The following is a 23,384-nucleotide window of genomic DNA, read 5'->3' on the forward strand; positions in this document are numbered from 1 at the left end:
CCCAGTTGTAAATAATGAGGCCCAAATATCCGAAACAAAAGTGTGCATTGTTTTTGGCAAACATGCGGTGCTATGAGCATGGTGTAATCTAGATCTGGACCCTAAAGTGGGCCATGTGGTAAATGGTGAATATGGCCACAATAGCACAAAACTAATGTGGTTTACCTGGTTGATATGCACTGAGTCCAGAGCTGGCAAACAGAGGTTGACCGCTCAAGTGCCGTCACTCCAAGCGGTTTGTGTGTTTCCTGTTTCCTGATTAAAAGGGAAATCTCCAAATCATGTGTGAAATCCACGAGTAGAATTAAAGAGACTCCCTGACTGGACTGGTTTGGTGCAGGAGAAACCACACCAGAAGAGTGCGTTGACGCCACCTGGCGGCCACAGTGGTTCTGTCAACGGGGCAGGCTCCACCATAGACAACAGCTTGTCTCATCACATTTTGGTCAGAGTGACTGTCCCATTGATAACATGGGAACACGAAGGCACCAGAAAAACAAAACACACGGTTCCCCATAGGAGACCAAAGGGAAAAAAAAGAGGAGCACAAAGCCTATTTAACTGTAAAGAGACAAAACCTCTTGTTTCATTTGTTTGAATGGGACTGTAACACTCTACCGATGTTTATATTGTTGATATTGATTAAAATTGGCATATAACACAGTTCACAATCAACCTGTCGATAAAACTGTTATTTTAGGCAAGAAGTTTCAAAACCATCCGTTAGAACAGGTCAACGTGACGCATGCGCACAAAAGGACCGACTTCATGCTTTATGGAACCTTTTTATCTTAAGGCTCTTTCTCCATCATCGTGCCACTTTGCAGACATGATCCACTTTAAGCAACAATCACTTGTTGAACACCTGAGAGCGCTGTAGCTGGTTCAGGCGAACACGGAAGTACGTGTACGATGCACATCTCGCCACAGTGGCTGAACCGTGTAGCTGCTGCAGAGTAGAACCACATTTCCCAGAATGCATCGCGCGTACTGCTGTCATCCTCGGTTGTGAAGCGCTTGTTTTGGTTCTGCTGACTGTGACTCTCCGCCTGTCACCCTAACCGGGCTTATAGCTGAACTGACGCGGCTGTAGAGCGTCCTCTGTCCCTGGGAACCACTGCCGCATCGACGGCTTCACCTCCCCTGGTTAGCCGGTGAGTGTATCGCCATGTTATCGTCCGTCCCCACCAGGCTCATCCTGCGAAGGTCGCGCAGCCTGTCACCGTGCAGCCGCGTGCTCCAGACCAGCGCGAGCGGCGGCGCGTGTCAGGGCGTCCGCGAGACACCGCTGGAGTCGAACCGGAACCCGATCGTCTCCACGTCGCGCGTGTCCAGGAGGGGGATTTTAACCGAGGACCCCGCCGCGACCAGCGTCAACCCCACGATGCAGTACCACCACCTCGCCCCTAGGTGGCTGTCCAGCCTGGAGAACCGCCGCAGCTCGTGGGCGGACCTGGCCAGCAGGGGGCGCAACAACAGCCGCTACTGGGAGGAGAGCGGCGGAGGTCACGGCCGGGGCTCAGGTGGAGGAGGCGGCCGGGCAGGAGCAGCCTCTGTCGGCGTGCTCTCTGCTGCAGCCGTTGCCTTCTGCCTGAAGAAAGACTCTGATGACAAAGGTAGACACTGAATCAGCTGGAAAAAAACTAAAAAAAAATACTGCTTAATGTTGTTGTTGTGCATTTGATAATAAACTCTTGAATCTTGACATTGTACAGTCATAGAATAAACACACTTTTCTATTATTAAGTCACTCATTAGTTTTGTAAAGATAAGTTTGGTGGTAGTCAGAGTTAATTAATACTGTGGAGAGACAGAAAGGATATTTGAGGGCTGATGCTCATATTAGGAGGTAAAAACTGATATATCGGCAAATATATATATATATATATATTGGTTAAAAAATTGGCGATAGTGTCTAAGATGTCATTATGAAACCCTATGAAAAGAACTGTGAGAGACTTAATACGGTCTAATTATGACCTTTATAATAATTAATGATGAATAACAAGAAAACATAAATACAATGACATACAAAGAACTTGAATTAAGAAAATAAACACACATGCACATCTTTTCTCAATTGTTTATTATGTAAAATAAACATTTTCATATCAGTAAACACTAACGCCCATACGATTTGAATCAGAACGGCTCCCATCGACTGATCTTTTTTTTGTGGTTGAACCGACAAATCAGTCTGGCTCAAATTTTTCTCTTTCTCCTTGTGTAATATTTTTTGTATCTGTTTCTCTTTTTGCACCATCAAGGTGATACTCTTCTGGAGGCAGCGAGGACCAATCAATCTGAAGAAGTGACCAGGTATTAGACTTCTTGTGTTTATCACATGTTTTTCTACTATTTCACAGACGTGTATATAAAACAACACTTTGCAAATTAATCACATGGTTCACAATGAAGCATGTTGATGCTTCATTGTGAACCAAATCATTCAAGGACAGCTGCAAGTACTACCCTTTTTTTTCATGTTGGCAATGGACTGTATCCCTGTTGAACCTGCCAGCAGTTGTGAACTAACCTCATCTGGGATCATTTAGAAAAATCTTAATTTCTGAACCCCTCTGTTAGTGTGGACATCTCATTAAAACTGTATCTAAGGGAGCTACAGTCAATTTCTTGACCGGTTTTAGGTTACTATTTTGGAAGAATATCCCCTGAATAATATATACTTATAATGCAGAAAATATCAAATTTCTCCAGTGTCCCAGCCCAAGTCATCTTCCTGAGCAGTTTTCTAGAATAGTCAGGAACATGTGGTTTTGGAAACACCCATTATCAACTGTAGTCCCACCACTAACCACTAGGTGGAAGAAGAGCATCGTCTGTGTGTGTGTGTGTGTCTGAGTAGGTGGTGTTTGTAGGATGGAAGTTCACACTCCACACCACTCAACACATTTTTACCAAATAGACTTGATTTAACTTTTGTTTGCATAACATTTATCTTTTTGAGATTCACAAATCCAATAATGTAAACACATGCAATTAGTTTAATTTGAAGCACGTCACCTGCAGATTCGTGTGTGTGTGTGTGTGTGTGTGTGTGTGTGTGTGTGTGTGTGTGTGTGTGTGTGTGTGTGTGTGTGTGTGTGTGTGTGTGTGTGTGTGTGTGTGTGTGTGTGTGTGTGTGTGTGTGTGTGTGTGTGTGTGTGTGTGTGTGTGTGTGATATACAGCACTGTACTATGCTTGTAGAACTTTTTGGTCCCATCTGTCTCGTTGATCATATTTCATAACAAACAGATGATGGGACCCTGCAACACTTCTAGAACTTTGTTGTGGAAATCACTGAGCAAAATATTAAAGCATCTACTACGTCCTATTTACCTTTGGATATGTTTACAGACACACATCACTCTTTATGTTGACATGTGGTTTGATTTCCCATTAATTTCGCTGTTCGACCCAGATATAAATCAGATTAATGTGTACAATCTATTTTAACTGTGTCAAATTGATGATTGTTATAGTGTGAAATTTGTGGTGTTGTATATCGGCATCCAAATCCATGTATTCGAGTGTGTGCATACAAGTGTGTATCCATGTGTGTCTCCATTTGCGGGCTTGTGTTACCTGTGGCCCTGTGGCAGATGGTGTAGGTGAGAGTTCCAGTCAGCAGGTCACAGATGTGTTAAGTGCTTTGGTTTGAGTTTATAGAAGTGGTGGTGTGTCAGGGTGTGTCTGCTGAGTGGTACCAGAGAAAGGGGAGAGCTCTGTCAAAAAAAAATATCCTCAAAGATGGTATCTGTCACTTAAGGTAGTTCTTATCACAGTGTTCATTTTTCCGATAAGTGGTTTTAATGAGTTATTTCATGCAAAAAGAACGAGGAGAAATATCGTGACAGCTGTGACTGGCTCGTGATTGGTCGAGTGTGTGTATTGATGGGACTTCGCTTTCGTGGCGCCATCTCCTGATTGCTTCTGCCCAATCTCTGCCTCCAAATACGAAAGATGGCAGCGTTCGTAGCCAGGGTAATTTAACTTCATTTCTGGATAGTGGGTGGAAGTGGAGATGTGTCGTCCATCTTTATAAACAGTCTATGGGTGAAACCTTCCTTACGGCCCTGATGTCTATTTCCTCCAGTGTTTTAGCGGTAGTGTGTGACAGTGTTCAGTTTTTCATTTTGTTCAAGGTCTGATGTGACAGTTACATCAAACATTTAAAACATACAGAAAATGGAACGAGCTATGTTAGTAATTTAATTGCACGTCCACCTTAAGAAGCAGCAGAGAACCATTTCCCTCATCGTGGAGCACAGTTCATCTACAATTATGTTCTATTCAGTCATGTGTTTGCTATCTAGAAGAAAGTGAAGAAGAAACCAATACTGCATCCTGAGAAATTTGGATGTAGCTGTAGTGGTGATCCATTTCCTCATAACAAACGCTGATACAGTACAGAGCCACAGAGCATCAGAGTTGAGTGCAGACCAGGCTGAGGCCACCATGTTGACTGTAAACACACACACACAGTGTCTGCCGGCTCAGCACAGGAGACGACAGACGGATCCCTCACACACACACAGGCACACGCAGGGCTGAGCTGCCCCAGTACCTGATGTCATACCCTCAGGGAGAGAAAACCCGACACACACCTGGCTTACACCGCAGACATTAACTGGTCAAAGAGCAAGTGTGTGTCTTCAGATAAAGACAAAGACAATGTGTGTGCGTTCATAATGTTGTGTCTAACAAGGCAGTTCAATGATAGCTAAGCAGCTTTAAATCCATTTTATATGTATCATTCTCTTTCGAGTAAAGAATAATAGTTTTTCTAGCATCATTATATGTGTGCTAAGAGGCCAACATAACACTATACTAATAATGTTTTAGTATTATATAGAAACATGTTTCTGATTTCATCTGCTAAATCTTGATTATTAAAATGATTAAATCCGAATCCCTTTCTGTTTCTTTCCCCCCCTCAGGCTGTTAAAGGAAGGCGTGGACCCAAATTGCCGCCACCGTCTCGGTTGGACCGCTCTCATGGTGGCAGCCATGAACCGACAGCATGGGTCAGTGTGTGTGTTTTACAGTTCGCCCTCCCGGATGAGCAGATGTGTTTTGGTATCCTGCAGCTGTCTGCATGACTTAGCTGTGGAGCATATGTCATCCACGTCCCTGCTCCAGTTGTTACAGTAGTTCTTCAGAAGTGCAAAGTGTGACTTTCAGACTGACAGACGGTCTTTACCCGTTCCCCCTTCTCTCTGCCCCAACAAATTAAATTAGCCTCCTGGCCCCCAGAACACACATAACACAGAGAGGGGCCGAGGTTAAGGCTGGGCCAAATCCAATTTACCCCCTTTTTTTTTTCTCCATCAGGACTCTGGTCACTTGTTTTGTTTAAGGGCCTCACAAGCCTCATGAGAACATGAAATTTGAATATGAAATGGCGTAAAATGAGCTTACTTTAAATCCTTGGGTAGCGGCTTCTGTGTCCTCGAGTTTTTAACATAGGGTGAATTGATGCCTCAAAATTGCCAACAACTTAATGCACTAGTGCCCTCTAATGCTTTAATATTTATATAAGGTTATAAGTGTTGAATCAATGAACTGATTCTTCAATTAACATTGAACATTTGTTTTGATAATTTCTTTCTGTCATTTTTCAACAAATCTATCAAACAGCCCCTTAAATGTGAAAACATGGTTCTTTTAAATTAAAAAAAATTGTCATTGGATTGTTGATTTAAAGGAATGATTTGTCACTAAGGGCCCTCTCAAAGTTTCTCTTCCATTTTATAGGCAATAATCTATCATACAATTCTAAGATTAATCATTAATGAATAAAATTGTTAGCTAATTTTAAACATCATCATATATATATATACATATACGATAATGCTTGAATCATTTCACACAGTAATATTTGCATTTTTTGTGTCCTGAGTGGCTGCCGGTGTGAAACATGAATTTTATTGTTTTTAATGATAAGATTTGTTTGCTTCATGGTTTTTTTTATACAAATTCGGTCGTGTGTGTGTGTGTGTGTGTGTGTGTGTGTGTGTGTGTGTGTGTGTGTGTGTGTGTGTGTGTGTGTGTGTGTGTGTGTGTGTGTGTGTGTGTGTGTGTTATGAGTGCTATAACTCAGCGAGGCAGTGACACTCCTCTGTGTTTAATCCTGTCCTCCAACCCCCCAATGAGCCGTCACTGCTGCAGGGAAGACAGAACATCGGTTCACACACATCACTCACACACACACATACACACACACATTCATATCCACTCACAAAACATCCACACACACACACAAAGGAGGATGCATGTGTGAATACATGCATAAACACACGCACAAACAAGGCGAGTTCATTCTAAATATCTTATAGGCCAACTGTCTATTACTCAGCCCCACACAACTTTATTTGCTGCCGTTAAGTGAAAACACAGTGAGCATTACTCATGAGAAAGGTCTAGCCCGTAGCTACAGTGTCAGTATGGATCCCAGTGTTGAATTATTTCACCCCCTCCCACACTGTGTATTTATATTTTACTGGACCAGAAGTGATCACTGTGTTTCAGGAGACAGTGGCTGTGTTTCAAGATTTGACCACATTGGCCTTTCAGTGGAAAGTGTAGCTTTCAACTGTTTCTCTGTGTAGCGTCCACCAGGAAGCGCCTCTCGTGTTCAGGGGTCGAGGTGCTGCTGGATGAGAGAATCAGGGGTGGAGTAGAGGGGTAAGAGTTGAGGCTGAGACATCGAGGGGGTGTGTGTTTGCTGAGCTTTGATGTGCGGCTAAATCAGGGAGGCGCAGGGCCTGGCTCAATGTTTGCACTCTTTAACACACAATAGCCATCTCCATCTTTCTTTCTCTCCCTCTGTCCCTCCCTCGCCGCGTTCACGTGCACAATGAGCGCTCAGCCGAGTGAGACGCCTGTTGACCGTTCCGACCTGTCGGCCGAGCGACTTGATGGGGAGGGAGGGAGAGCGGAGGGACGATGGAACGAAGGGATGAGTGGCTCGTCGGGAAGGAGAGGGAGAGAATGGTTGAGCAGTGGAGAGAGAGTGATGTGGAGTGGGATTATGGGTTTGGGACTGGGATTAGCTCAACTGAATAGAAGTGAAAGCGCTCCCCTGTGAAATATTATCATCTTTTAGTCACTGAATCACCTACTGTATGTGTTATCATTGATTCTTACATGTATTCCTCTCAGTTCTTTATAAATACATATTCCCTCTGGTGGCCACAAATCCACATATGAGGTTTAGTGCAAAGATTTTTCTACATGTGCACATCACTGCAGTTTTCTATAACAGTAACAATCATGAGAACCCAGTGCTGGAAATGGTGTGAGCTCACATTCTATCACAGCAACAATCCAGAGCTGAAAGCTGGACATGGACTTAGCTCTGCCAATTGAACAGTGAAATAGTGGTAGGGTTTATTTGTGTTAAACTGAATAATTAAATTGAATTCAATTAAATGACTATATGGATTTCCATGAAACTTGATGGAGAGATGGGATATGATCCAAAATTAAATAATAAATGGTTCGGATCTGGACGAAGATCTGATGATGAGGAAGCTTTCACAGTGGATTTTATGATCAAAGTCATTACCAAACTAGTAGAGTGCATATCATCCCCGAGTGAAACCATATTTAAATTAACTAGATCCAGACTTTTGCACCAAATTTCGCACACTCATAAATATCAGTCCCCTAAACATGCCAGGTTTTTTTTCATCAAGATCCAAGAATGATTCTTTGAGAACACAGTCTCAGAGTGCGGTGAACTTCTCCTCCTGGCATCTCCGTGACCCCAGGTGTGCACCAGATAACACAAGGTCAAGTGAGGTCCAGCGTCTGGCCCAGGTGGTCAGAGACATGGATGGTCAGTTCAGCTCAGGTGTCCATTGTAGCAGTGGAGAGACGGAAGTGTCTGCTTCCTCTGTCTTCCCTCCAGGGCAGGAGGGGAAACTAACACCAGCCCTCAGCAGTCAAACCAGTCACCTGCTGGTAAACCTCAGGCCGAGCTCAAAGGTTGAACCTACCAGCCCAATGAAGTGAATGATGAGTGGCCATTAACACAACTTTGATGCAAATGCAAAATTATTTCGGAAGAGTAGCGCCCTCTGGAGCCCCACGTGGTTAGTTTTGTTGGGCTCTGGGTCCGAGCGATCAAGTGGTTTTCATGCAGAGAAAAAAACAAAGCCTATCGATGTGTTGAGTAGAGTCCTGACTGTAGTACCACTCACTATATATTAAACACAACTCATAAGTATTTTTTTAGTTTTTAGTCTTCAGTTGATCTACAGTTCAGCATTACGTCTAAGCTGCTACTCTCAGTCAGTGACACACTTCTCACAGGAGATTGTACCCACTCACCAAAGTTACATTGAGCAAGAACAGGCGTTTGGGGTGAGGAGTTGGAATCAATGTGGCACCGTTCTCCATATTCCAAGTCAGTGAACCATTCATGTAATATTTCCGGAACTCTGTGTCAATCTATGGCTCTCATATCTCGAGAAAAGTTAATTACATTGCATGTCATCTAGCTGACGCTTTTATCCAAAGCAACTTACATTTAGCATTCATTCGGGGGCATTTTTGGGGGGGTTAGCATCTTGACCAAGGACACTTCGGCATAACCTGGGATTCGAGCCGCTAATCTTCTGGTTTGAGGACAACTGCTCTACCCCCTCAGCCACACCCGCTGACCGGGTTCATCTTAACGGCCTCACACTTCCATTTGTATTGTTAAGAGTCCAAGGAAGTGCAGCGTTGAACTTTGTGCGATGTGAACACAATATACGTTCAATTAAAAATCAAATTTGAATAAACAGGTGACCAACCCTCTGTAGCAGCAGCAGCTGGGACTCATCAACGTAAGTGACGCTGTCCACCACGACAACAACTGATTCTCCAGTTTAAGGTTCTGCTTACTGAGATGAACTTCACCAAACTTTGAATAACCAGGTGAAAAGCTCTTTGTGCAGCAGCGGTGGTGCAGCTTCAGGTTTACTCGTCCTGCAGTTTGCTTTTACAGTTTCAGAAACTGAACTGCAACCAGCACTACCACAGGCCAAACCAACGGCCCACTCCAAACAGGCATGTTGTTTTGAACGGCCCCATTCAAACTGAGTTTAAAGCTGCTGTTTGAAGGCCAGCAAAAATCCAGTGTTACTTTACTGAAGGTAAACTTTCTAAAGCCATTGAACACAACTGTTGGGTAGTGTCTGATGGCTTGATGATTGGTTTCCAGCTCTTCACTGGAAGGAAAAGGGTATGAGATCCCTTACGGATTGTTCAGTTAACAAAATACTGCTTATATGACAGGTTACAACCTGCAACAGCCACAGAGGATTGAGACAATGGACCCAAGCCTGGCAAGGAAATTGGAGATTTGGAGGCACTAAGCTCTGGGACAATAAAAATGATCATGTGATTTGCAGGTGATTTTGTGGGTAATTCTTAAATTGTGTTAGAAAGTCTGTAATTTAGACTTTTGAGAGAATCAGGGGTGGAGTCCTTGTCCTTGTTGGGAGTTAAACTTAATTAACCTTTGCATGCCTTCAGTTTGGCTTCAAATTAGTGCCGCAACTCTCCTCCTAAACGTCCCAAATAAAGTTAACCACTTGATGATCAGTTGATTAGTAAAACTATAAAGTCTTTTCAAAAGCTCATTAGTTTTAGCACTACGCTGTGTAATTAAATCTCCCCTCTTTCATCTTTTTTAGCGGCACTTCCCTCCTTTCATCCACTCCTCCTCCTCCTCCGCACTCTTCCTCTTTTTATCCCTGCGTGTTGACTTTCCTGATGCCATTAACCCTTTTCAGACCATCTCATTTCTTCACACAGTCCTGCCCAGCCTCGTGTGACCAACACACACAGTTCGAGTTTGTCTGTGTGTGTGTGTCTGTATGTGTCTCAGAGGATGCATCCATGTGTTTGTAGAAGTGCTTGCAAGGGTGAGAGGAGAGCCCTCCGTGGGTCACGGCCCCCCCCCCCCACTGCCAGCCCACAGCCACAGTAATACAGTAACAAAAGGGGACCTCCCCATAGTCCTTTCATAGCCGCTCAGCAAGGTCACACACAAAGACCTGGTCAGGCTGTTCTCAGCCTCGCTCTCCCACAGGAACTCGCATGTTCTACAGTCGACACACTAACTAAGTCTCCAGCTAGAGTAACGTCATTAATGGAGAAACCAGAATCATTATTATCCTGAATTTTCTTAAGCTTTACTAATACATTATTATGGTGATATGTTTGAGTACTGTGATGTGGTATAAGTGCCTCTGTTGCTTTTTTTTTACCTCCGCCATGGAAGTTATGTTTTCACTCGGATCCCTCAAAGATACCAACTTGATGTAAGGATGGTGCCTGGGGAGAACTCATTAAAGTTTGGTGTAGATTAGGGTCTGATACACACAATTCTTTTTTGGTGGTAACTATTATGGCAGTCAGCAGAACACGTACTTCTGGAGGTTATGTTTTCACCCCTGTCTGTCAGATTGTCAGCAGAATTACAAAAAAACTACTGAACAGATTTCGACAAAATCTTTTTTGAAGAATTTCGTTTAGCTCTTTCTTGAACATAGGTAGATGATGGTGCTCTTTGACTTTTTCCCTTTTTTCTCATGGACTATTTCAAGGATCTTGACGTAAAAAATCTGGCACATTTAGGGGAATCATATCTAAGAGTGTATGCAATTTCGTGCTGCTTGTTTGTATTTAAGGCGACTGTGTGCTGATGGTCATTCTAGTTGTTTGATAAATGATAATTTTCTATTTTGATAATCTGTTGACAGTCATCATATGCTGATTGCAGCTTCTCAGATGTGAAGATTTGATGCTCTACATTATCATATCTATCAGTAGACTTTGGTTTAGACGATTGGTTGGATAAAATGGGGAATTTGTAAATGTCACCTTGGGCATTTTTCACTTTTTTCCAAATGGACATTTCAGAGAGAAAACTGCAGATCTATCTCAACTGGTTAAATCCCGATTTCCATTCATTCATTAATGCTTTCAAGAATTTAATACAAAATAATAACAATGTTTTCTATTTTTATAAAATCTTTGTCCTGTTTTAATTCAGATTTTCTTTTTAAACAAAGCCGCTCCATCATTGAGCTCATGTCTCATTTTAAAGTGCAGCTGTAGCATGTTAAGTGATCAGGTTTGTGTATTTCTAAGAAGACCACCTCAACCTCTTAGGAATAATCATTATTGCTCCATTTAAGTGTGTTCAGGCCACTGCCATAACCATTTAGCTAAAAAATGATCCATCACTCTCTGCCAGGATGAATTACATAGTCACGGGTTTAATGGCAGCCAGCAGCGTACTGGCTGGGTTCATGTTTCGGCCATCGCCCCCCGTACTCCTCTCCCAGTCGCCCAGAGGAGCTAACCAGCTACTGTGTGCACGTCTGTGTCTCAATGTCAAAGCCATTGCTCACGTTCATGGTGGTAAATATATAGTGTGTGTGTTCTGTAGACGGAGAGACGGTACCTGGAATGTCCGTCGGGTCACAGTGAGTGGTGTTGCCGAGGTACTCGTGTTTGTTCTATAAGGCGGTACGCTCCAATGAAGGACTACACACAAACACCCACTCCAACACACAGACACCCCCCCTTTAACTGCGCCGGAAACGGGCCCGGCCCTCGCCCCCTTCAATGTACACACGTGTACATGTCCCTAAATGGGCGAGTGAGTAGTGAAGGAGAAAGCAGATGCTAAGAGTCTATACACCGTTACGGGAAAGTAGAGAAGTGAAAGTGAATCAGAGTTGTGGTCATTTGAGGAATTGGATATTTGCAGCTATGTCTGTGGGCATCTAGTTTGTTCTCTAACAATGACTCTCTGGTAAAGGGTCTCGACTCTAAATGGAAACAAGTGTCGTCCCATTTCCAAATCCAGTCGATATCCCACTTCCAGTAACAGAGCTCATTATGGCCTCACATGGCAAAGATGCTTAAATGTGTTTAAGGGAAACAGTAAGATTTTGAAATGCAGCAATATGGGATTACAGGACAGATTATCCTTCCAATTTTTTGGGGATTCAATAGTGTATTTTCACAATAGCAACAGAGATATCCAGACAGGTTTCACTGTCCACTGCAGGAACAGGTCTGCTCTCATTTTGTCTTTACTTCCATGTAGAAAGGTATGTTTCAAGCTCTCTTGAGAACCTTAGGTCCTCAGCAATACACCCAGGGTTTCCCATAGAATTCATTCAATCTATGGGGGTAGCGGGGGTGCACATGCACAGGAACGAACATCACTCTCATGCAGATTCGGAGTGACTGTTACACAGACTAAAAAGTGAAAGAAAACTTCTGTGCATGAGAGAGACTGAGTTTCAAGCCACTTGCGGGTACTTGCACAACTGCAGCTGAAAATATTCAGTCTGACGGTCTGTGTGGACGGTAAAAACTGAATCAGCTACACAGTTCAGCAACATAGCAAAACGTCATGTTAACCGCTTGTGCTATCATGCTCTCATGTTATAATGAAATATTTTGGTTAATTATTTGTTCTCTTCACAGTCACCAAGGTGCTGCTCATTGTGGAAACTATTTGGTTTCTCTACAATTTTTGACATCTTGAACTTAAGAAAGGCCTTGAGATAATACTAGTATATAGCATATAGTATATTATGGTTTGGTGCTATACAAATAACTATTAATTCAATAATGAAACTGTGGCAGGACAAATACGGCAGGCCAACACAGTCTAGATGGTTAATGGGAAACACTGTATACACCTGGCAAGTTTAGGCTAAATCATTAGAATAACTTCAGAGGAGCTAATCTTAATAATCTTTACGCATTCACATCAGGTTTTGAGTGGCATCCTTAATTGTCATCATCTTCTGATATAAATTCCACCTTAACAAATCCCATTATTGGCTCAAAATTACTTTACTTGAACATTAGCAGGAATTATGATATCTCATTTATCAGCAACCAATATATCATCCATCCCTGTGTATAATGTCATTATTTCTAAAGGAAAATTTGTTCAGTATCCAGCATCAGTGCCTGCAAGCTGTTTTGGAAATGCAGTGATTGCCTGTGTGTATTTCTGCCAGGGAACATTAATGTGGATTATAACATGTGTATAAATGTGTGTGTTTGTGTATTTTGTTGTTTTCCAGTGTAGTGAAGGTTCTGCTCGAAGCTGGTGCTGACCCAAACACTGGAGATCATTTCAACAACGTCTACGACACCTCTCGGGAGAAAGGCATCCACTCCCTGGAAGGTTAAAAAACAACAACATTCATTGCGTGTGTGTGTGTGTGCGTACGCGCGTGTGTGGGTGGTTATATATTACACATATGAATCCCAAGTGTTGGACATTATGAGACATTATAATTTGCATAAGGATTTGCATATGTACACGTTTCATTCCTTCTTTATTTGTTTCGGATGTTCCATGACAAGTATTGTGTATTTTATTTGTTTTTCTCCTGAGCTGCATACACAGTCACACACGAACACACTGACAGGAAGACACAGGCGCGCGCGCACATACACACACATCACCACCCCCCCCCCCCCCCCCCCCCCCCCACCAGTCTGCGTTGGGTTTCTGTAGACATATTTATATGGGATATGTATATTGCAGACATTTATATGGCTGTCAGGTTTGGGTCCACGTGGGGCCGGCGTAGCGTGGGGAAGCGTTTCCCAGACGCACACTGATGGATGGGCTAGGGGGGCCTGTGCGACGCTTTATTGGGTTAGCTATGATTATCCCGCCCTGTCTCTCTCTCTTTCTCTCTCTCTCTCTCACACACACATACAATGCAGAGAGAGACTCTCAGAGCGACAGAGGAAAAAGAGTGGGATGAATTGAGCAAGGGAGGGAAAGACTGATGATGCAAAGGAGGAGGAAAAAGAGAGAAGCGGTGAAAGAAAAAAAAGGAGAATAGCGAGAAAGAAAGGGAGTTAGAGGAATGGATGTTTGGAGGTGTGTTAGGTTAGAGGGAGAGAGCGATTAAAGGGAATGGGCTGGATGATGGCAGGGAGAGGAGAGGAAGTCTGGAAATGGATGAGACAAAGTTATTGGGAAAGAGGGAGCACAGGAGGGAGGAGGGAAGAGGGCGCAAGTGATGAAAGGAGTTGATGGATGCCGAGGAGGAGAGGAAGGAGGCAGAAATATAAAAAAAAGGGATGATGGAGGAGTGGCACGAGATGAGCGCCCTTATGAAAAAGAGGAGTAAGGAGAGAATGATAAACTATCTATGTTATTAGGAAAGAGAACAACAAAGCAGGCCCCATAACACAGCTTGCATTATTACAACCATGTCGGTGAGCTTAAATCTGTGAAAATGAACAAGTCTTTATAAGCTGGAAACAGGAACACAATTCAGTAGACTGCAGTGTTATCACTGACACACTCTCTGGAGTCACGCTGTTGAGTGAGAAAAATCTGGGTTTTATGTTAAATTAGTTTGTTAATTCATCTTAATCATTCAGCTTTAGGGAATGTACTGTGAGCATCTCAAGCCCCAACTAACATCTGGCTTTTGTCTGCGATGGGTTTGGATATAATCGGCTTTCACTCCCGGGTCAAATGACTCTGCTGTAAACACAGCTCCAGATCCGATTGGCTCTGATGGAAACGTGGAACCCAGGTGAACTTGAGCTAATTTGGCAAGACAGCGAGGTGAGAGAGCGCCTCAGTTTTCTTTGTTTGTGCCATCAAATATGACACACTGGAGAGAAAAAAAGAAAGGCAAACGGCTTTTTTTCGAGTGGGTTTATACCTGAACGGGGAAAAAACACCATAAATCACCTAATTTTGGTGTAAAGAGGTTTCAGATTGGAGTCATAGGACCCTTTTTTACGTTTCCATCTTTGAGCAATTGTTTAATTCTTTTAAATCCATTTGGAATATTTTGTCAGACATCAAATTTGAGTGTGTGTTTCTGTCTCTTATCTCTAATCTTCCGTTCCTCTGTACAGTTCTGGTGTCCAGAGAGGACGAGTTCAGCAGCAGGCTCAGCAGCAGGGCTGGTTTTCGTGGCTGCACGGCACTGCACTACGCCACACTGGCTGACGACCCACACACCGTCCGCATGCTGCTGGAGGCTGGTAAGTCACAGTGCATCCACCCTAACCCCACCCTAACCCCACCACATTACAGTCCTTGTTGGACAACTGACATTTTCCAGATAACAAACCATGCCGGCACGATCAAATCACGTGATGTGTCTTGTGTTTTTTTTGGGTCCAATACGTTGAGATTCCCAATGTCGAAGGGAAATGTTTATTAACTGGTCATATAGGCAATGTTGTTCTGGAAAATTTTGCCAAATATTCTCAAGGTAAATATTATTTGACGTGGTATAAAAAGGCCAAAACAAAAGCATTACAAAATGCCCAAGATATTGTAGGACTCCTCAGGGAAAGAGAAATTAAATGTAAAGTTGTACCTGTGAACATTTGACTTCATAGTGAAAATACTTTACTTCTGTTACATCCACCATGTTTTCCTCCAACCTAAATAGTTCAAGCCTGTGGCCGACATGTGAGAGTAGTTTCCCAGACTTCACTAGGTCTCTTCACTTTCAACACTTTCATGTTCCTCGTTTTATTGAGTTCTCTCGAGGCTCTCCGTGCGGACCACCTCTAATAAAGAGAGAGGGAGAAGGAGGATTGATGACGGAGGAGTTTTGCTCTCCCTGCTCAGATCAACCATGTCGGTCTTTGATGAAGGAAAACTCCAGAAAAGACACCAATTCAGGTGCAGCCACCGTCTGGAGCAAACTGAACGGTTCTTTCGGTTCTTGTGTACTGAAAACGTTTTATTTTTTTATGATATTACAGTGGCAGTGGGAAAAACTGAACCAGATCATTAATTTACTCAATTTAAATCAGAAACACTACTAGCCACCAAATTGACCTCATGCCGACAGATAAACGCCTGGCTACAAACCAATCAACATCAAGTATATTATTTATTGTCCTGATGAATCAAGAAGTTCCATTTTATTTATGCTCTGATTTAAAGCCATTTTTAATTTGAATAATGTTTTATAGTAGCGTGTGGAGACCTGATCTGAGCCCCACCCGGGTCCCGAGGGGGTTAGGGCTAGTTGGGATCTGAGCGGCACTCTATTTTACATCCCCCTTCATGAGGATAACATTGTTTACGTTAATTAGGTAAAGAAATTCATTCAAAAATGTACCATGTAATCATTTCAGGCGAAAAAATACTGAGTCATACACCTTAATATCTAATTCAGGGGTCCCACATTTACCCCGACATATGCTGGACCACTGACTTTCCTCTTTGGTGTCCTCGGAGCTGAAGGCTGCTTATTGTCTCCATGAGCTTTAAAAAGCGTTCCATGTATCATCATCTTAACGGGTCCACCCCCCGAGTCATATAAACAGTATTACAAAGCTCATTTGAAATTGATCACTTGTCCCCCTCTCCATTCACCCCCACTGCATCTGCACCTGTCGTTGACTCAGCTCCACTGGAACACACACACACACACACACACACACACACACACACACACACACACATCAACACACTTGTGGACCCTGAGGGCAGAATATCCCCCTCAGTTTCCAGGCGAGTGGCTTTTAAACAAGCTCTGCCTAGTTGAACTGTGACCTCTGCACAGAACATGCCCTTGGGCTAACTCCACAATCACAGGATGTGTGTCTTTTAATGTGTGTGTACGAGTGTGTATGTGTGTGTGCACTCAAGCCTCCATTTCTGAATATTAAAATATTCATGTATTCATGAATGCTTTTATCCTTTATATTTACTTCAGTTTCCAGTCGCCTTTTTGAACCTTACCTTGGATGACATTTGTAGTTGTTCCTTTTTAGGCTGATGGGTTTTTAATCTAAAAACACTTTTGGATCAAACACCCCAACCTCCACCACCCTCACTGTACACACACACACGAGCACACACACACGCAAGCAAGTAATAACGTTGTCTTGTTTATGTTTATGATGGATGGTGCTTCCGAAGCCGGGTCTGCCCGTCTCTCCCGTCTCACCCCTGTGCCTGTAAGCACTCTCAGTACGCTTAAACAAATCACCTCGTCTAACTCAATCCAGTGTTCCGCAGTCGCATTTTTGAATTAAAAAGGTACGAAATTTCACAAAGCAGAGACATTTGCTTTAAGACAATCAGATTAAAGATGGGTTTGCTTGTGACTTGCTTGACTGGACCATGGCAGGGTTGGCGCCACTGTCGTGGCCAATAACAGTCGTGGCATCACTTACTTTCAATTACGAACACGTCGCCGATCGAGTGTGCGAGTGTGTTTGAGACCGATTTTCCATATGTATAGACATTTATACGTGTTTAGATTCCTGTTTAATTATTCTCAACAAAGCGTGTTTAATTTGTATTATATCCACTTCCCCTTTGTTGTTTTCTATCCATCCTTTCTTACATCATCACCCAAAATCTTATAACCTTCCGTAGCTTCAGGACATCTATGAGGATTTGGGTGTGTTTCTCATTTTTCCCTCATGTATGTGTACATTGTGTGTGTTTCTAAATAGTTGTGTGTATCCTCCACCTTGTTATTTCCCCTGTGTTAGCGTGCGTCCATGCTACTCCATCGGCCGTGGGTTTGCTCTTTTGGCCTTAGCCGGCCCTCGGCTCACATCTCCATCCATCACAGTCTCCAGGCCCACCCTCGGGCTCCTCTGCAGCCCTCCAGTCCCCTCGCTCTAACCTGCGGAGGCTCTCCAGCTGTTCCCCAAGCTCCACATCAGGCCCGTGGCCAGAGGCGCACAATAATGGGCGGCTCTGTAGGTGGTAGGGGGCTAGAGGAGACACACATGCTCACAGACGCACACAATACAGATACAAGGACACACACTCACACTCACACACACACATACACTTACACACACACACACACACACACACACACACACACACACACACACAGAGAGACCAGCAGGGTCTCTCTCCCACCAGCTGCAGTGAAAGAGAGGGAGGAGGAAATAGGAAAGAGGAGGGAACTCCTAATAGGCATAACTAAAGCGCTCCTAATGAAGGGATCCTCTGTATGCGTGTGTGTGTGTGTGTGTGTGTGTGTGTGTGTGTGTGTGTGTGTGTGTGTGTGTGTGTGTGTGTGTGTGTGTGTGTGTGTGTGTGTGTGTGTGTGTGTGTGTGTGTGTGTGTGTGTGTGTGTGTGTGTGTGTGTGTGTGTGTGTGTGTGTGTGTCCCTCTGTCTGTCTCTGTGTGAGTGTTGTTAGTGTTGATCCTGTTATAAAGTGCTATGGCCCAGAGGGTTGGCCTGATATTAAAGCCCTAAATGATGCTATTTATTATGTCCTCTGTGTGTGTGTGTGTAGGGTACTTTATTGCTTTCCTCCCTCATGTTTTTGGTGGACGTGGGGGGGTTAGTACACCACTAGTTGTTGAGATCGATCGCTTGCTGAGCAGGTCACAAAACTTAGGGGTTTATCGATGATCATCACAGTGATTATTAGTCTCTGTGGTCGTGCACGGAGCAGAAGAAATACAAACCTGCACCTGTATTGATTACACTGTGCAGTCTCTGAGTGCAGCTTACTCCGAAAAACTCCAGATGGGTTTTCTGGCTCTTAATGCACAGCTAGCAATACGTAGCCATATCGTATGGTGCTTGAATGCACCATTTTTAAACTGTTAAAAATATCTAACCTCATCAGGTTAAAAGGCACAATGGAGACCTTAATATACACTCGATAGATGTAGAGGACAGCATTGTCACTAACAGTTTGTCAGTGATTTATTTTAATCATCCTACCTCCTGGTAACAGAGAGATTTCAGTGGATTTCCCTGCCGACTAACCATTAAAGTGACACATTTCATGTCACTTCCATAAGTTTGCACTGTTTTTCCTACATTTCCTCTCACGGGTGTCAGTAATGTCTAAAATTGAATTAGGGCCCCTGACTTTTTTTGCCAAAGATTGTTGCACAGTGACTCGTCACAGAAGTTCTCTTGAACCTCCAGCGGCTCCTGTGAAGTAAAGCGAGGAAAATCCATGTATTGCAGAAGTGTTGCGTCATGTGTCATGATTTACGATTTTATTAGGGTCTTCATTTGCATCTGTTGCTCATCCTGGTTCCTCTTCTCGTTCATCACAGATGAACTAAAACTACTGTCAAACGTTGATGAAAACAGTATTTGTTTTATATATTTCAGACACAAGAGCAGGACTCAATGTTTACAATAGTGCTGATACAAAAAGCTGTGTTTTCTTTTTTATTTTACAAAAAACTCAAACCTCCTAAATGTTTCTAAATTAATTGCTAAATAATTGTAAAACTGGAAAGTTTTATTTTTCAATCAGAGTCTGATTAAGCATTCAATATCAACTGGAACACTGACAGAGATTCAAGCTGTGGGCAAATATGTGTGATTTGAACGAGTACACAACTCTCAGGGAACGCAAATCTGGAAAATTGTGGTCAACCCTGGTTTGAGGCTGGAGTTCTCCTGCTCTCTCCCTCTTTCATACCAACGATAAAGGCAACAGTTCCCAAAAATATATTTTAAAAAGAAGAAAAGGAAATGTGATGTGGATCCGGACAAAGGGCTGGATCCAGGAAATGTGTATGTTTTTTCTTTAACAAATCCTTGATAAGGTATATGTAGAAATTTCCCCCCATTTTCCTTGGAGAACAATTCATTGACCTTAAGGGGACTTATATTTATGAGTTTGTGAAATATGCTACAGATCCAAATATAAATCCTGATCTAGCAGATCTAAATGTGATTTAACAAAGGGACTGTTGGGCATTGGCTTGGGTATACACTCTACTGAGAGCTATTCAAGTTGAGTTCTTTTAAAACATTATTAATTACATTTTCAGTCGTTGATGTGATGGAAACATGCACCTGTTTGTGTGGAGGCACGAGTGCGTGGATGTGGTGGCACAGGTCAGGGCAGAAGGCACCGCTAACCATCCTCAGTGACAAGCAGGGCACCAGGGTCCATCCCTGGCACACTTCACACGTGCTGTTTCTTTGTTTCCTACGTTTATACTCCAACCTCTTTAAAGAAAATCTGTTTAACAAAATCTTTCCTCCATTTGACCCTTCCTGCTGTGTGGAAGTGTGTGCACCTTTGTGCACCAGTGGCCCCCAACCTGCATCAACCTGCAGTGTGTATAGATTGTATAACCGTGCAGGGCGTTGGTGTGCTGGTGTAGGGGTCAGGGTGTGTATTATTGGCACGAGTTGCAGATATGAAACCCCCACAGGGTCATTGCGTGGCCCTGCTGCTTCACTGCAGTTAGCTTCCTGAACCCAGGCGACCTCTCACCCCTAACCTCACTCACTGGATTGACGTTTTGGGCCTCCTGCTGAGGCAGTTGCTGCATGTTCTTGTGTTTCTCAAAGTAAAATCAACAATAGACATTTTTCATTCAGGCATTGCTACAAATGATTAAATGTTCATTCAATAATTTTTTTCATTTATGTTTGTTTGTGTTCTTTTGCACAGGTGCCAACCCCCTGCAAACCAATGGTTTGGAACACACAGCAAGGGCCTATGCTAAGGAGGGAGACGTGGGTGCAGTGCTGCTGGAGTGGGAGGGAAAAGTACGACACACACACTTTGTTCTGCTTCCGCACGAGCTGTGCAGATTGTCCAAGCAATTAAAACAACATTAGTTTCTATGCAAACGCGTGTGTTGATACTGAAGTTGTTTCCTGTGGCCTGGTCTAAACGACTCGGCACAATTCACTCAACAGACATCTGTGTCATTTACTTGTCCTCGTGCAAACAGACACTCTCTCATCAGGAGGTCTGTGTCAGTGTGCTGACTGAGTGACAGGTGCTATTGAGTATTAGAGATTTGAAAGCTGGCTGAGGTTAACGGGGGTTAAAAACCTGCTGAAGAACAAAGCTATTATATAATATAAACTACATGTAATTTAAAACATTCAAGATTTTGGTGGTAATGTTGTGTCATAAGCTGCTTTCAGACATGTATCTGAATTTGGGTGAGTGATTGGGTGGATGTTGATGTTTCTGACACGCTACGGATGCAAAACTGGAAAATAAAAAAATCTTGTATGTGTTAACTTGGAAAGACATCGAGACTTGAGAGCAGAGAACACATCGGACCCGAACAGTCTCCTGCTGCATTCTATATTTATGAAAGGCAAACAACAGGAAATGTCCAGACCCATTTTTCCGAACATTGTTTGGATTTCATGTCTGAAAATAATCTTCTTTAATTATGATCCAAGACACATAACATTTCTGATCCTCAGTTTTATTATCTGATCATATTGGTGCACCATATTTCATTAATATCTACAGTGATGCGACCCAAAGTTGTGATGACTTTACCGGACATACCCACATCACTTTGGTCAGATGAACTAAGTGATCTTGTCTTAACACATCACAAAGCTTTGAAATTAAAAATCGTATTGACATATGGTGAAGGCAGTCTTAAGATTTCATGGGTTTCTCACAGGACAAACTGAGAGGTCTCCCTCCTCTTGGTATTTTACAGGTTTATAGTGGTATAAGTGGGGTCTGCTGTTTTCTTAAATCAAAGTTGAATTATCTGTAGTTATCCAGCAGCTTGACAGCAGGCTGGAGATAAGCAAGATGGAGAGAGAGAATAAACAGGCGGCCTCCACTGCAGGCTGAAAACCTGGAGTCTGAGGACACAAAGAGGAGAGGATGAATGAGGCATGGCGCTTGCTCCAAGAAACAAACAAAGAAAGAAAGAGTGAGATACACAGTGAGTGAGAGAGAGGGAAAGAATCGAAAGTGGAAGAGAAGAAATAGATGAGCAAAGAACGAAGGAGAAGAGAAGTGGAAAGAGATCAAATCAGCAGAAGAGAGGAAATGGGAGTTGGAGAAAGGAAGGCAAAGGCAGATAGAGAGAGGAGGAATGTGTTAAAGAGGAGGAAGGCAGGAAGCAGATAACTGCTGGGAAATGGAAAGGAAATTTCAAAGTGATTTTTAGACGAGGAGAGATGAGCGAAAGTTTTGTTACATAATTTCATAAAATGTTTTGAGGAAATTTGGATTTATCACTTGGCTGCGCTTACGAAATAATGTTATTTTAACAAATATCTGCCTATACACACTGTGAACTCTTTAGTAACCGTCATAATTAGGAAATGACTGCAAGGTACCTTTATAAATGTATTAAATAGCTATGTTTAAGTCATGCAAAATGCCTGATGAGAGATGCTTATCTGAAACATCCTGTTTATATAGATGGACAAAATGGCAGCTCCTAAAAATGATCATTAAAAATAGGGTGAAATGTCATGATTGACAATAAAGACTGACTCACGATAAGTCCAGTGATTGTATCAGCGGGACCTCGATATCACGGCTCCATCCCCTGGTTGCTACTGCCGTAGACTAAGGCTGTGTCCAGAATCACTCACTATTCACTATATAGTCCACCATACAGTATAGTGAGTTCGCCATTATGTAGCGGTGTCTGAATGTTTAGTGAAATTTATTTATACCATATAAATAGCTCAAGTTAATGTTAAATATAAATGCCCAGAATCATAAATGTGCCATTACAGGCTTTTAGAGTTTGTATATTTGTAACATGTCTACACTCAATAGTGCCTTTATTCTGAAAAGGAATAGTTCCACCAAAAGAGAAAAATAATGCTATAGTTGTGCTTCGATGTGTTTAGTCACTATCTCACATATGATAACTTTGCACAAATGGTTCCGCAGCCAAGCTCATACATCCGATGTCTCAAACAGGACTAGTGTTGCAACAACACATCATCTATAAGAGGAATCTAACCTGTGTGAGAACATGTATTTGTCTGTTTTAATGCCTCATAGTGGGTTCAAATTGTGACGTTATAAAAGGTGGTAAAGTAAACAAAGGTGATGATGAAGAGGGGAAGGAATAATAAGAGACACCTTTCATGTTCTAATGTTGGATTTTCAGAGGGTTGATTTCATACACGGCCCATTTTAATCACCTTTTGCCCTCTAAAATGTTCCCTCCTGCTCTTGATTCATTGACTGTCTTCTTCTTTTCTTTATTTTTATCTCCATCTAGTTCCAGGAGGCACAGGCTCGACGGGAGGCAGAGGAGAGGAGGAGGTTCCCCCTGGAGAGGAGGCTGAAGGAGTACATCATCGGACAGGAGGGGGCCATCAATATTGTGGCCTCAGGTAAACACACGCAGAAAGGCAAACAAGTAGACACACACAAAACATATATGTATGCATACACATTTTTAAACTGTCCCCCTCCTCTTTGTTACCACGCCGCCTCTTTTTCCATTCTCTTTATTACCCCTCTCTTTTTCAGCATGTTCCTGTTTTCCACTGCCCTCTGCTTCCTCTCCTCCGCTCTCCTCCCTTCCTTCCAGCAGTAGGCGGGTTCAGACAGACCAGCGGAGGCTGTAATTGGTTAATTGTGATGAATG

The 23,384-nt window shown here is 42.9% G+C and overlaps 1 protein-coding gene across 1 annotated transcript in view; it reads left to right on the plus strand.

The window, feature by feature from the left end:
- Positions 1–955: 955 nt before the first annotated feature.
- The window catches only part of clpb (caseinolytic mitochondrial matrix peptidase chaperone subunit B), a 36,363-nt gene continuing 13,934 nt past the window's right edge, over positions 956–23,384 (plus strand). Inside the window, exons 1-7 of the mRNA XM_053423411.1 lie at positions 956–1,616; positions 2,268–2,319; positions 4,942–5,028; positions 13,117–13,220; positions 14,930–15,058; positions 20,450–20,547; positions 23,013–23,127. Coding sequence (XP_053279386.1) covers positions 1,169–1,616; positions 2,268–2,319; positions 4,942–5,028; positions 13,117–13,220; positions 14,930–15,058; positions 20,450–20,547; positions 23,013–23,127 — 1,033 coding nt within the window. The 5' untranslated portion in view covers positions 956–1,168. The remainder of the gene's footprint in view (positions 1,617–2,267; positions 2,320–4,941; positions 5,029–13,116; positions 13,221–14,929; positions 15,059–20,449; positions 20,548–23,012; positions 23,128–23,384) is intronic.

The sequence above is a fragment of the Pleuronectes platessa genome, chromosome 5, assembly GCF_947347685.1.
Source record: "Pleuronectes platessa chromosome 5, fPlePla1.1, whole genome shotgun sequence".
Classification (NCBI taxonomy): domain Eukaryota; kingdom Metazoa; phylum Chordata; class Actinopteri; order Pleuronectiformes; family Pleuronectidae; genus Pleuronectes; species Pleuronectes platessa.